The 12258-nt window shown below is 34.4% G+C and overlaps 2 protein-coding genes across 5 annotated transcripts in view; both read right to left on the bottom strand.

The window, feature by feature from the left end:
- Nucleotides 1–1635: 1635 nt before the first annotated feature.
- On the bottom strand, nt 1636–4330 carry LOC138187700 (leucine-rich melanocyte differentiation-associated protein). 2 transcript variants are annotated; one of them, XM_069128752.1, is made up of 4 exons: nt 4176–4330; nt 2862–3122; nt 2479–2739; nt 1636–2350 (listed from the first exon to the last, which is right to left on the bottom strand). In XM_069128752.1, exons 2-4 carry the CDS (start codon nt 3059–3061, stop codon nt 2116–2118), a joined length of 696 nt encoding a protein of 231 aa, XP_068984853.1. In that variant the 5' UTR covers nt 3062–3122; nt 4176–4330; the 3' UTR covers nt 1636–2115. The 2 variants fall into 2 exon arrangements, with proteins under 2 accessions (XP_068984853.1, XP_068984852.1); XM_069128751.1 differs by lacking the exon at nt 4176–4330 and adding an exon at nt 3658–4042.
- A 676-nt stretch (nt 4331–5006) lies between these two features.
- Nucleotides 5007–12258, bottom strand: part of Scp2 (Sarcoplasmic calcium-binding protein 2) — a 45620-nt gene continuing 38368 nt past the window's right edge. For all 3 annotated transcript variants that reach the window (XM_069128285.1, XM_069128286.1, XM_069128287.1), the window contains exons 3-7: nt 9611–9663; nt 9297–9416; nt 8941–9055; nt 8002–8099; nt 5007–7912 (exon numbers count right to left, since the gene is read on the bottom strand). In XM_069128285.1, coding sequence (XP_068984386.1) covers nt 7805–7912; nt 8002–8099; nt 8941–9055; nt 9297–9416; nt 9611–9663 — 494 coding nt within the window. In that variant the 3' untranslated portion in view covers nt 5007–7804. The remainder of the gene's footprint in view (nt 7913–8001; nt 8100–8940; nt 9056–9296; nt 9417–9610; nt 9664–12258) is intronic.

A 12258-nucleotide genomic window follows, 5' to 3' on the forward strand; every position in this document is an offset into this window, starting at 1 on the left:
ACAAAATTGCAATGGGGAAAAAATATACGTGATCTTACGTGTTTCAAATCGCAGGCAGATCGACATTTTCCAATAATGTTTGCAAGTAATGAATTGACATGTCGTGTAATATCGGTGGTTCCCATTCGTAATCGCTGAAACAATTTACGATATGATACAAATATCGGTATCGGCGATAGATAAGAGATTAAACTTAAGATGAAGATAGCTTCCAAAAAAAAAAAAAAAAAAGAAAAACGACATAGTTCGTTATTTCAATTATTTTTTCAGTACGGAAAAAAGGTACTAATTGTTCGTTGATTCCGTGAAAAATTTGTATACATAAAATTTTGTAACATATAATGTTACGATTTTCATAATTGTCTTATTATTAGTTTATTTATAATAAAACGAACGTGGATATAATATGTACATCATAAATTATGTATGTTTAGTAGATTTTTATTATAATATCATAGACTGTTAGAAAAGAAACAATTCAGAAAATTGAATGATGCTTATATTTGACTCGTAAAGTCATCGTAATGAAAGAAGAGAAACATTTTGTCGTGATTTATTGAAGTTACAATGCTTTAATTTGCCACATGATATTACTGTATGCTTTATCAAGTCACCGTTTATTTGCAATATATTCTGGCGTAAAATGGAATTTACGACTTATCCCAACACGTTCAATAAACTTTCTTATCTTACACATGTTTACGACCGTCTGAGCAACGTTTCCTATTAAGGAACGAATATCGAATTAATCTCGAAAGGATCGCACTCAAAGGGTTCACAATCAAAAAGTTTCGGAACAAAATTCTTATCGAGATATACGTCATTTCGAGTGTGTAAGATTTCATGCAAAATTAAATACAGATAGTATTTAAAATCGTCGAAGTTCATTAGCAAATTCCTATTATCTTTCTACTTCCTATTATTAATTATTACTAATTACATGCGCATACATATACATTGTTTCGATTATTCATCACATATAATGAGGGCGTTAAATATAGATCGGCATCGTCGCTTACAAATTATTTCACAGATAACGAAATTAATTAAAAGTTATATCACAAATCGGTAAAATCTTCCGTCATAGAAGAAGCTTCGTGAAAATGAAACTTTAATCAAAATGCGTCGTCTGAAAAATAGAATATTTGATGATATTATTTTTTTCACATATTTAATCATAACATTAATTATATTATGTGATATTATGAAATACGGTGTACCGTAAATCTGTATCAGAAATTTGAGGCGTTTTATGGTTAATATATAATCTTCGAATACTTGTATATGGAATGGAAACAGGAATGTCTCATGGATATTTTAATAAATAAATTTTAGAACATTAATTCCTTCAAATGAAATCATTGGAAGATGTATATAACAAAAGGGCTTCTCCGATATTCTATTCTTCCGATAAGAACAGAATTGTTTAAGTTCATGATATTCATATATTTAAACGTATCTGATTGAATAAAGATTCAACAAGAAGGGCTAAAAAATGAAGAGAAGAAAATATGAATTATATAAAAACATTAAATAATAAACAAATTATTAAAATGTTAAAATGTTCTAAAAATTATTTTGAGAAACAAACGATTGGGATAAATAGAAAGCTATTGATTAAAAACAAGCTGTATATAGTTTCGTAATGAAGACTTTTATTTTTATTTATTATAGACATTGGTATAAAATATTTCTGAAAAAATACAAGTATATGCGTTATATAAGCACGTAACATAACATTTACAAAAAGTTATTGCAAAATTAAACGTATATAATTCCTGAATAGTAGTTCAATTCTATTAATTAATAATAATTATTGTATAATTAAATACATCCTTGTTGAGTTCGTATGCATTGTAAAATTATTTTTTTCTATGTAAACAAAGCAATCATATTAGATCCAAGTATGAAAAAGATTAATATATGTATGCAATTTTTTCTATACTGTATTAAATTATACAATACACTTGTTTTGTTACTGCCCTATGTGGTTGCTTCTGTGTATTTGTTCCTATGTAAAATAAAAAATGTATATCTACCTTTCCACAAATATTTTTTACTGTGACAAAAATGGACAGCTTTCAAGCAAGACCATATTACTAAGATAATACTGTCTTAAACAACAAAGTTTGTACCTCTTGGTTTCAACTTATAAGGCAGTGTAGGTTTTGAAAATATATTTGCAATTTTGTTGTGTAGATGTTTAATGCATTCTGGAAGAGGAGCATTTTCAGTTAGATTCTCTAACAGTGGTCGCTTAAAAAGCCTTTTTGCCTCCTGTCGTTGTTCTGGAGTCACAGCTCTATCATCCAGATGTACCAAATGAGGGAACCAAGATATGACGTACAACCTTTTTTTTTATAAAAACATTAATAACAGTAAAGTATATGTAATCTGCATATATTCAACGTATGTGATTATTATTTATGTTATTATTAAAACAGTTGATATATTTCTAATTGCTTTTTATGTTCATACCTGTACTGAAGATAGTCATAAAAGGTACCACCATTTAAATAACTTGGTGCTGCCTTGTTTCCCATAAGGCACAAATATCTGAGGTTGGGTAGACTCTCATAGAGATTCTTAACAAATGGATACAATTCTTCTATATTATTATGATTTAACCACAGAAGCTGAAGTTTTGGCATATGTGGAAAAACTGTGTGATCATCTATGTTATTATGGTCTAGGTTTAAAGATGTTAAATTTTCAAATTCTGCCAAAAATTGTAAATTTCTAAAAGTGTAACAGGAAAAGAAATCTCATTTGATTGTATGGCTTTTGATCACTTAAACTTGAACATTAATTTATGCATGTATAATTGTATTACATGCATAAATATGTCAAATAATACATACCTACTAAACTTATTATGACTAATATCCAGTGTATGGAGAGTATTACTATAATTTTCAATAATGTCAAATGGCATATAAAAAAGGTTTTCAAAAGCAAGTGATAAGGAATCAACAACATCTACAGATGGTTTATCTGAAGATAAAGAGTTTGAATGTCTACAATGTAAATCTACAAATATTAGTCTTCCTAAGGAAGTCATAGCAAGTTGTTCCACTTCGTCTGCTTCTTTTTGCAATTCTAACTCATTAGTGTAATCCAACCTGCAAAGAGGTTATTCTATTTAATGCAATAACATCCAATATTCTCTGATTCAGAGAAAAACTAAGAAAAAAAAATTCTTTCACATGTTTAATATTTTTTTAAACATTTTAATAATTGGTAAGAAATGTAAAGATATTCTCTGATATAAAATGTATATAACTTATATTTGAAAACTATATATTAGTATATGTATAACTAAAAGTTAACATTAAACTACAAAAATATCGATTATTAATATTAGTAAAAATAGTAACACTGTGAACATTTTATTTCAGGCAGCTTACTTTTCCTCCCTTTTTAGTATACATTTCTTTGAACACAGATGTGTTAGCTTATGAAATATGAAATTTCTAAAAGTTACATTACACATACACAACTTTGATAATCTTCTCATTCGTTAATACTAAGAAACCTGTATGAATGTATCCATCTTAGAAAATTTACAAGTATATAAATTCTCAATGGACATCTTGGAATGATTAATAAGTTACTGATAAAAAGTCTCATGAAAACACACTTAATCATAATACTTACATTATGCCTCGACTTGTATCACAATACAGGGCAGTAACTTCAAACGAACAATCAACGCGTTAGGATCATGCAATACACTTTTCACTCACTACATTTACCTATACTATTCACCCTAACATCGGTTAAAGCTACAGCTTGCATTGAAAGATAATATTGCGTAAATAGAAGATCATGTAAGGCTGTAAGGCTTCAGTGTAATATGCAATGCATGTAGTGATTAGGTCAACCATAGTGAGTCTTCCTGCAGTTTGAATGATACTGAGCTCTCATCCGTGAAGATAGTACATAAAATTTATCGTTTATCTGATGGCAGTTAACGATAAGATATGGGCGAAACCAATTCGCAATTAAAATACTATCTGTATTGTGAGTGGTTGGAACCGAAACGGGAAACATTGAGGTTAGAAATAGAACATTACATAATGTTTAAAATGCTAGGTAATGTATTAACAGCGTAAGTGAAATGTTGATCGTTAGCCAAGATGAACAAGTAAAAATATATAATACGAAGGACTTACCGAATTTTCCTGCATATCTCGTTTTCAAATCTTCCCACCGAACGAGATTATGAAACTTCGAACACTGTATTGTAGTGAGATGGTGCTGCGTTACCATTTCGAATGCTTGTAAACTGTTAATATGGTTGAGAATCGAACGAAACGTCTTATGACATCGATTAATCGTTTTATCATTCTGTATTTTTCAGTTTGGCGGTAATCGTGCGTCATGTACCATTATTTTTTTTATTGGAACGAGCTGAAATAAGTATATTATTGCTGTTTAAAGCAGAAAGTGAGATGACATTCGTAGAATGCGTATTATGTAAAAATGATCGATCTAAAGTTTAAATTTTTATATTTTCCATCTATTCATTAATTTCTTCAGTAAAGTAAGGATGAAAATAAAGTAACGTTTGTAAGATATTTAATGATCTAAGACCATGATCTTAAGTTAGAATGCTATGGCTGTGGTAGATTTGTAGTTAGAATTTTCATATTTTTATTCGTAATATAAAAATTACGACATTCGTTTATATTATTTAATCGTGTGTCAGCGTTTTCAAATTTAATTCGAGAAAAATAATACTTCTGCTAAGTTCTACCATCTACACACACGCACCTTAACCTTTATATCTATTTTACCCTGTATATTACGGCAAATAATACTATAATCCCTTTGTATTAATGTATTAAACAAATTTATATATGTAAAGCCATCTTTCTCTCACGTCAGAAAGATATATCTTACATCACAAAGATCTACCACAACCACAACATTATATTACACCAGAGAGATTATGCTAACGAAATACAAACAAAACATAATGGGAATAATAATTCATTGTAGAGTTAAAGTCCATATACATGTTTATTTAAAGAGCTAATGTGCATTTAGTTTTTACATAACATTGCTGGTATCGTTATCGACACGTTTCACAGACAGTCAGTAACATTAATACCTACATATAAGCTATATGTCGAACAACAGTATCACACGTGTTGGCGATAATCGGCTGTCATAATTATCGTTTGTCTAATAAAATTCGTGACAAAAAATTTAGCGACGGCTTTTGTCTTTTTTCGTCGATTACTCTCTTTCGTTAGAACAATCGTTATATTAAACAATAGGTCAGGATTTATCGTCGTGTATAGTGCGGTTGCCTGTAACAGATTATGCCCGACTCTATATGTTCACAACACTTCGACGCGTATATTTGCACGCGTATTTTCAACGGGCAGTGACTGATAATGAAAGCAAGCGCCAAAGCGAATTTTACAACACCGTCATGCCTTCTACGGTGAAATTTATGACGAGTATTTGAAAATTTTGCAGCAACACGCATACGAATAGAACATTCGTTCTGTCGCTCCTGTAACTCCACTCCTCCGTACAATTTAAATCACCTACGAGGCAATTTGGACCTTCTTGCAACGTCTCGACTCATTCTTAGCACGATAGTCTATAACAAATAGCGTTTCAATAACAATAATGTTTATTGTAATGCCATATATCGGGATCTGGTTTTAACTAATGGCATAATAAACAGAAGATGATTATTGGCGGCAAAATCTGCTACATTTCTGTATTTTTTTCTTTGATTTTTATTGCAATCTTCATGTTCAAGTGAACCGGCTTTAAGGCGTGCTTGTGCACTTGTTGATAAAGTGTCAGACGAGTCATTAACACATTCGATGCAAATTATGCGACGTATCTTCGTTCTTTTAAATTGTTTATCGTTTTCGCCCCATTTATTACCTTTTCCCTTCTTGAAATTTTGAAAAAGGAAATGTGATTTGCATTCTGTTTATTTTGTCATGAAAAATTATCTCTTTATCAATTATAGCTTCATTTATAAGAAATTTTACGTATATATTTTAAATATTTTAAATATTCCAAGAAAAAAATTAATTATTTTGCATTAATAACTAACACGAATGTGCGCGCAACGATAAGGTTTAATGATATGTTATTCATTGTATCTATTTCGTGTTGATTGAAAATCGAGGAAATCAATTGCCGTGTTATCGTTTTCAACTTTCTTTTATTGTACATTCAGAGTTACATGACAGACTATATTAAGTCGCGAAACAACGTTGCTGTTCGATACTTTCAAGCACAAGAAAGTTTTCAAAGATATAACTAAACGTCTCACAATCGTATTCATATACACGTTCATGTTTTTTCTTTATTTTCACAATTTCGCTTAAATAAAAGGTTCCGACGAACTGTTCATTCAGATAGAAAATATGAAAATATTAAATTTGTAGTTAAAGCATGTGTACAAATACGAACGCGAATATTTTAAATTTTACCCAAATTCGTTAAACTCCTAGTGCCCATCAAATTATTATTAATATTATAGCTATTATTTTGTTGCACATGTCGAATATTTTTTCTCCTTAATGTTTATTCTATAACATCGACTATGGAAATGTTATTTAAAGAATTGAAGGTAATACAGAGGAAACTGTACAATAACATAATGTCAAAGTATCGGGCAATAGAAGACTAAATGGCTTAAAACTCAAATACGTACCGGTATTGTTTAATTCTTCGATTCTGCGTCGTCGAGCCAACATCGATTAAACTTTAAAAACCTCATTAATTATAATTTATTGAAAACTCTGTCATTCAAATATATATACATATATATATACATACACATACACATATACATGTATATATATATATATAAGTGTATATTCCTGTTGATATACGTGTGTATCTTTTATTTCTCGGTATAACAGCGTATATAATGTCTATACAAGACACATTTAGAGCAATATTGAAACTCGTTTAAAATATAATACTTCATCTCAGTGATATTCCTTATACGATAATTAAGCCAACGTTTGTTTGATTAATCCGTCTCTAGTTTATTTCTGCCAATGATTACAAGAAGACATATTCATTTTTTTTTCTTTTTAATTATTTTTAACACTGTTCCACGTCGATCTCTTCTTTTCAACGTTACACGAAAACGCTGGAACTATTTTATATTTTTTTATATATATATATATGCGGGTATCTTTTGTTCTGAACAAATTTCGTTTTTAAACTCTGAAAATACCGTCTGTTTAACAATGGAGGGAGATATTTTGTTTGCCAGAGTCGAACGAAAATCGATCGTTCGATTTTTCACCGCTTCGAAAGCACAACGATCTTGCCACTGGACGTGAAGGAGACTTGCACAGGTCACGATCATTATAGTTCGTTTTTCTTACATTTAAATACGCTACAGATACAAACATACAATGAGATTATATTTTAATCACCGCGAGCGTATCGCGCGCGGTAAAGGAGTTTCGCTGTTGCGCGAACGAAATGATATTTATTTGTCAAACGCATCTTGATTCGTGAGCTGGAATCGCGCAGACGATTATTTACAATCGTCAAACGAAGAAAGGAGGAAATGAAAGAACAATCGATCTGTGCAGATGATGGTAATCCTACGAATGGTTTTTAAGAAATTAAATATTTGCATTTTATTATTCGTTGTCGAACAAAAAGAGCTTGGCTTGTCTCGTAATCTGGGGCTCGAGTAAATTGACCGTGAGAAATCAGTTGAATGAAGAGTAGAATGCGACGCAAGGGAGTATAGTATATATTTATGTACGTCGGTCGGTTTTCCGCGAGGCAAAGCGAGTTAGAAGGAAGTTTTTCCGAAAATAAAGTTTCCGGCTGCGGTCGGCTCGTCCGAGGAGAAATATTGCTTCCAGAGGTTGGTGAATTTATCCCAGGTAATTTCCTGACCCTGTACAAAGAGAAACGATTCAATGGAATTAATGTTCCGCCCTGAGCGTCGTATCCTTTGTACGAATCTGTCGCGTGATTTTCACTTACGACTCCTAATTTTTTGAAAGCCTCCCTGGCCTCAGCCTCTGCCACACCGTGGTATCTGCACACGCTACAGAATTCGTTCTCGTCGATCGATTTGTCACCTGACCAACAGAAAACGGCACATTCTTTTGGTTAGTCGTCAATTTGCGCATTGAAAGTGACATTAAAGTAACGTTACAAGATTCGTTTATTTCTAAGCGACAAATACCTTATAGCTACGTAGAACTTTCTTAGAACGTTCTTTACTTGCGCCAGATTTTTTTTTCAAGTGGATAGATCAATATAAAAAAAGAGCGTAATACGTAGTGTCGTGAAATAATCATGTAAAACATGATCAACTTGTAAGGAGTACGAAGTACAATGCAAGTAAGAGAGGAAAATGCTGAAAGGATGGGAAATCCCCATGGATCATCGGGTCCAGCGACATGCCCGTGGCCCTTTCGGAAAAGGGGTACCTGGATAGGCCAACGTGACCATATTTGGTCCTGAACGACTGTAAAAACGTGCGTGTGATGGGAGTAGGGAAATCGTTAAAAAGGGACGTTTTGTTGGAAAAGGTTGTCGGTGTCGTTAGTCGTTACGAGTTGATTTATTTGCTCTAGTTGTAATATATTAATTTATTAAGAAATAGTTCTAGTTAAATGATCATAGTTTTCTGCTGTATCATTTGTAAATAAATATATAAAATGAAATCACTATAAGTATACACGAGTATACTCGTATGTAAGAAGCGAAGGTATTTCTGAAATTCAATATCGCAGGACTTGGTAAACAAGCTCCGAATATTTTTGTATTGATCATCATTTATTATTTTGAAAGTTTCAGTATGGCGTGGTTGTGAAATTCTTTCATAAATATTTAACGAAATTTCTGAAGATATTGAAAAAAGTGTATCCGAATTTTTTTTCATGATTCTGGGAACTGAAAGTATGATAAACTTACCAGATGCATCGAACAACTGGAACGTCACAGACATGTATGCTTGTTGCCATTCGGATGGGTTCGATGGATTTTTTGCATATTCTTCCCACAGTGAAAACCATTCATCTCGACTAACCTGAAATAAACAGGAGAAACAGAAAGTATGAGTCAGATGTTTCTGCTCAGATCTTCTGACAAAAGCAGCTTTGAGTCGTTTCTTTGGAATACCGTACAGCAAAGTTCCACTGGAATTTCAACAATTTTACATCACTCGACGAGACGAAACGAAACACGTGTAATTAAATCTTTAAAATGTAATCGAGACAGAAGACCAGTACAACTATAGTAAATTTTATATTCGATAGAAATTCGTTTACCTGACCGTCTTGATCTGTATCAGCTCCTTGCCTTAAATTATCCCACATTTTAAGCAAAGTATCCCTTATACTTTGAGCTTTGGGATTATCGGCAGACCAACCTCTGTTTTCATTGATTCGCTAAAACAAAGTGAAAAGAATCGTGTAAATGTCGTTTTATAAAATATGAAATAAGTTTGAAAAATGTAATTGCTGTCTCTACGAGAGAGTTGAATATTTGTTACTATATTTCAACATTACTCTTTAACCAACTGTATCGTTTCTTCGACGGTCAAAGCTGAAAATGGTTAAATAATAAAATATCGAATGCTTACTTGTATAGCAAGATCTAGATCCTTCTTATCAATCGCACCACTTTGATTGAAATCTAGGAACATAAAAAGAAAGCATAGATATAAATGTTATTTTCAGTAGAAAGTAAGATAATAAAATAGCGAAAATTCCCTTCCGATCCGACTCTGTCCACTCCATTAATCTTTGATCAATGAAAGCTCGAAGCTATCGCGAACAACTACAACGTAGCTCGTAGTTCGTTCGACTGGTACAGTCGGAGCGAGCCATTACTATCCTCGATATACGACATGACTGGATCTTCTCAGAAATTGGGCAGACAGAAGGGAAGGACAAGGTGAGAAAGAAGTACATAGTTGGTATCTGGCACGAGACCAAGGGAAAAGAAGGGTAGTGGAACGTTCAACGTTTATGTCAGGATAGTGTCAAAGGCATTGCCGCATTAAGTTGACACCGGCCATTTGGGGTAGCGTTAGCCTCGTCAGCTTATCGTTTCGCACGCGTCGATGATCGAAACAAAACCTTCCCGTGCCTCGTTGAAAACTTTTCACAGGGGAAAAGGGGCTCGATCACGTAGGCAGAACACGTGACAAGGAATCGATGTAATGAAATATGGGTATGAATAAGATAAGGGTAGCCAGAGGGATGGTATTTTGGCCTGTATCCAGCAAGAGCTGTGTGCAAGATCTGACGTTAGACCGGTGGAAAGGACGGTCTCTCGTCGATCGTGCCATTCATCGCTCAGAGCAAGGTCGTTGTCGTCCTCGCGACGTTTGAATCGGACGTCATTAGTTTTCGCAAAGTCGACCCAATTTCGCAAGTCGACTTTTCTGCCCCTTTTCAGGTGTCACCTACTATCCTTAGATTCCTCCGGGATTCATGCCGTTTATTAATTCCAATTTTGCCGAGTGAACCCTCTCTCTTCCGACTCTTTTCTACTTATTTCGCCTACTGTTCCTTTCCGTCTCCATTTCTCTTCTTCTTCTTCTCGCTTTCTTCTATTTTTCCTGCTCTTTGTTTATATTCTCTTCCGCGTGGTTTTGCCTCGAACGTCTTATCAAATAGTGATTACAATTCAACGATGTAAAATATACAATTGCGAAACCCTACGGCAGTCAATTTTTACCGAGGTCACGATGAAATAATTTAGCAGAACGAACGATTGGGAACACGCTAGATATCTGGTGGTTCCGTACGACGCTAAACTATGGGGATCTTTTATCTGATGTTAAATTGATTAGGAGGCACGTGTATCTGTCTAATATAGCTTCTACGGTACGTTTTGACCTAGTATCGGAATATCGTGGAATAATTCTCGTCAACCTTTCGTTATTATTTTGCTGCTCTGTATTTAAACAATTTCCCGAACAACATAGAATTTGGAATATATACTTTAATCTACAGCGACTGCACGAAGTTTAGAAAAAGACAATTCTACCGAGTCACACGCGAAACAACAGTTCTCTCAAGGAAGAATATATCTAAATTTGTACCTCGATAATTAGACAAGTCCAGAGAGAATTATTTCACGAAACACAGGGGAATCGTAAATTACGTAAAGATTTATCATCGCAAAGCAGCCTGTCGAATTAATATATTTATTGTCACGATCAAATCAAATCAATCATGAGAAAATCGGGCGATTTGGCTGCATACGTATAAACCACTAGTTTTCAAACGAAGATTCGCAATTCATCGCACCGTTCATGGCTTCTCTGGGTCACGGTGAAATACCGTATCGACAACGAAGAACAGCCCTGCAGGATATGTTTAGCAGTCGATCGACGGTCAAAGAAGGGAAGAAAGTAAGGGGCTAATGAGGGCCACGAAGCGTGTACACGCCTGTGACCTCCACACGCTCCACACAGGCAGCCTCATCGTCGCATAGCGCGACTGATCGTGCTAACGCAGTTCCCGATGCGCACGTAACCACACTTACCGATTCTATTCGCAAGTTTCGTTCTCTAATTACGCGTGAAATTTACGTCAGTCTATTATTCGCATCCGCCACACTGTTATCATCCGTGAGAAGTATCTATGCGTTATATACACATGCAAAGGTACTTTCAAAACTTCAACGCTGGAAGATACTCTGTGAGAAATTTTGGCGCTTGTATGCGTCTACGTGAATGGCCTTTCTCGAAAATACACAGAACTGCGAATAAGTCGTATGAATGATTGCCCGCGAGTTACACACACGACGAATATAGAAACATTGCTCCGGTACGATAGGCGTATACGGTGAACGTGTAATTTCAACGCGACAAGACATCCCCCTTAACCGCGTCCATTGTTTATCTGCTCCTGTTCATACCATAAATAGGTGTCCAGCCTGACTCACTTTTGCTCAAGCACGCCAACACATAGGTGCCATAGAGAGACCGAACAAAACGGCCCTGTATAGCCTTGATTCCGTTTTCAGCCCCCAAAAATACCCTCGAGAGGATGTCGTCTACTCTTCCTCCTCCAACCTTTCCGGACCGTATTTCATTTCGCTGGAAGCGGCGTGAATGTTCGCGCTGCTCTCCGCGATAGCCCCGAAAGGGGCCACCAATGGAAGAAGATTGTTAGCTGACCCGACTCGATTCGTGGAAGAGCTACGAGAAACGCGTTAAGATCCAGGGAACGACAATCGGTTTTGTTATTTCGTTACCAGGCAACTGACGACGCT

This window comes from Bombus flavifrons, chromosome 15 (genome assembly GCF_040668555.2).
Source record: "Bombus flavifrons isolate JBK064 chromosome 15, iyBomFlav1_principal, whole genome shotgun sequence".
Lineage (NCBI taxonomy): Eukaryota > Metazoa > Arthropoda > Insecta > Hymenoptera > Apidae > Bombus > Bombus flavifrons.

What these genes read in the sequence shown, in the direction of transcription:
- LOC138187700 (XM_069128751.1), bottom strand. An exon ending in AGTCATAATAAGTTTAGTAG is followed by an intron (nt 2,740 to 2,861) that starts GTATGTATTATT and finishes TTACACTTTTAG; the next exon opens with AAATTTACAATTTTTGGCAG. An exon ending in TATGACTATCTTCAGTACAG is followed by an intron (nt 2,351 to 2,478) that starts GTATGAACATAA and finishes ATAAAAAAAAAG; the next exon opens with GTTGTACGTCATATCTTGGT.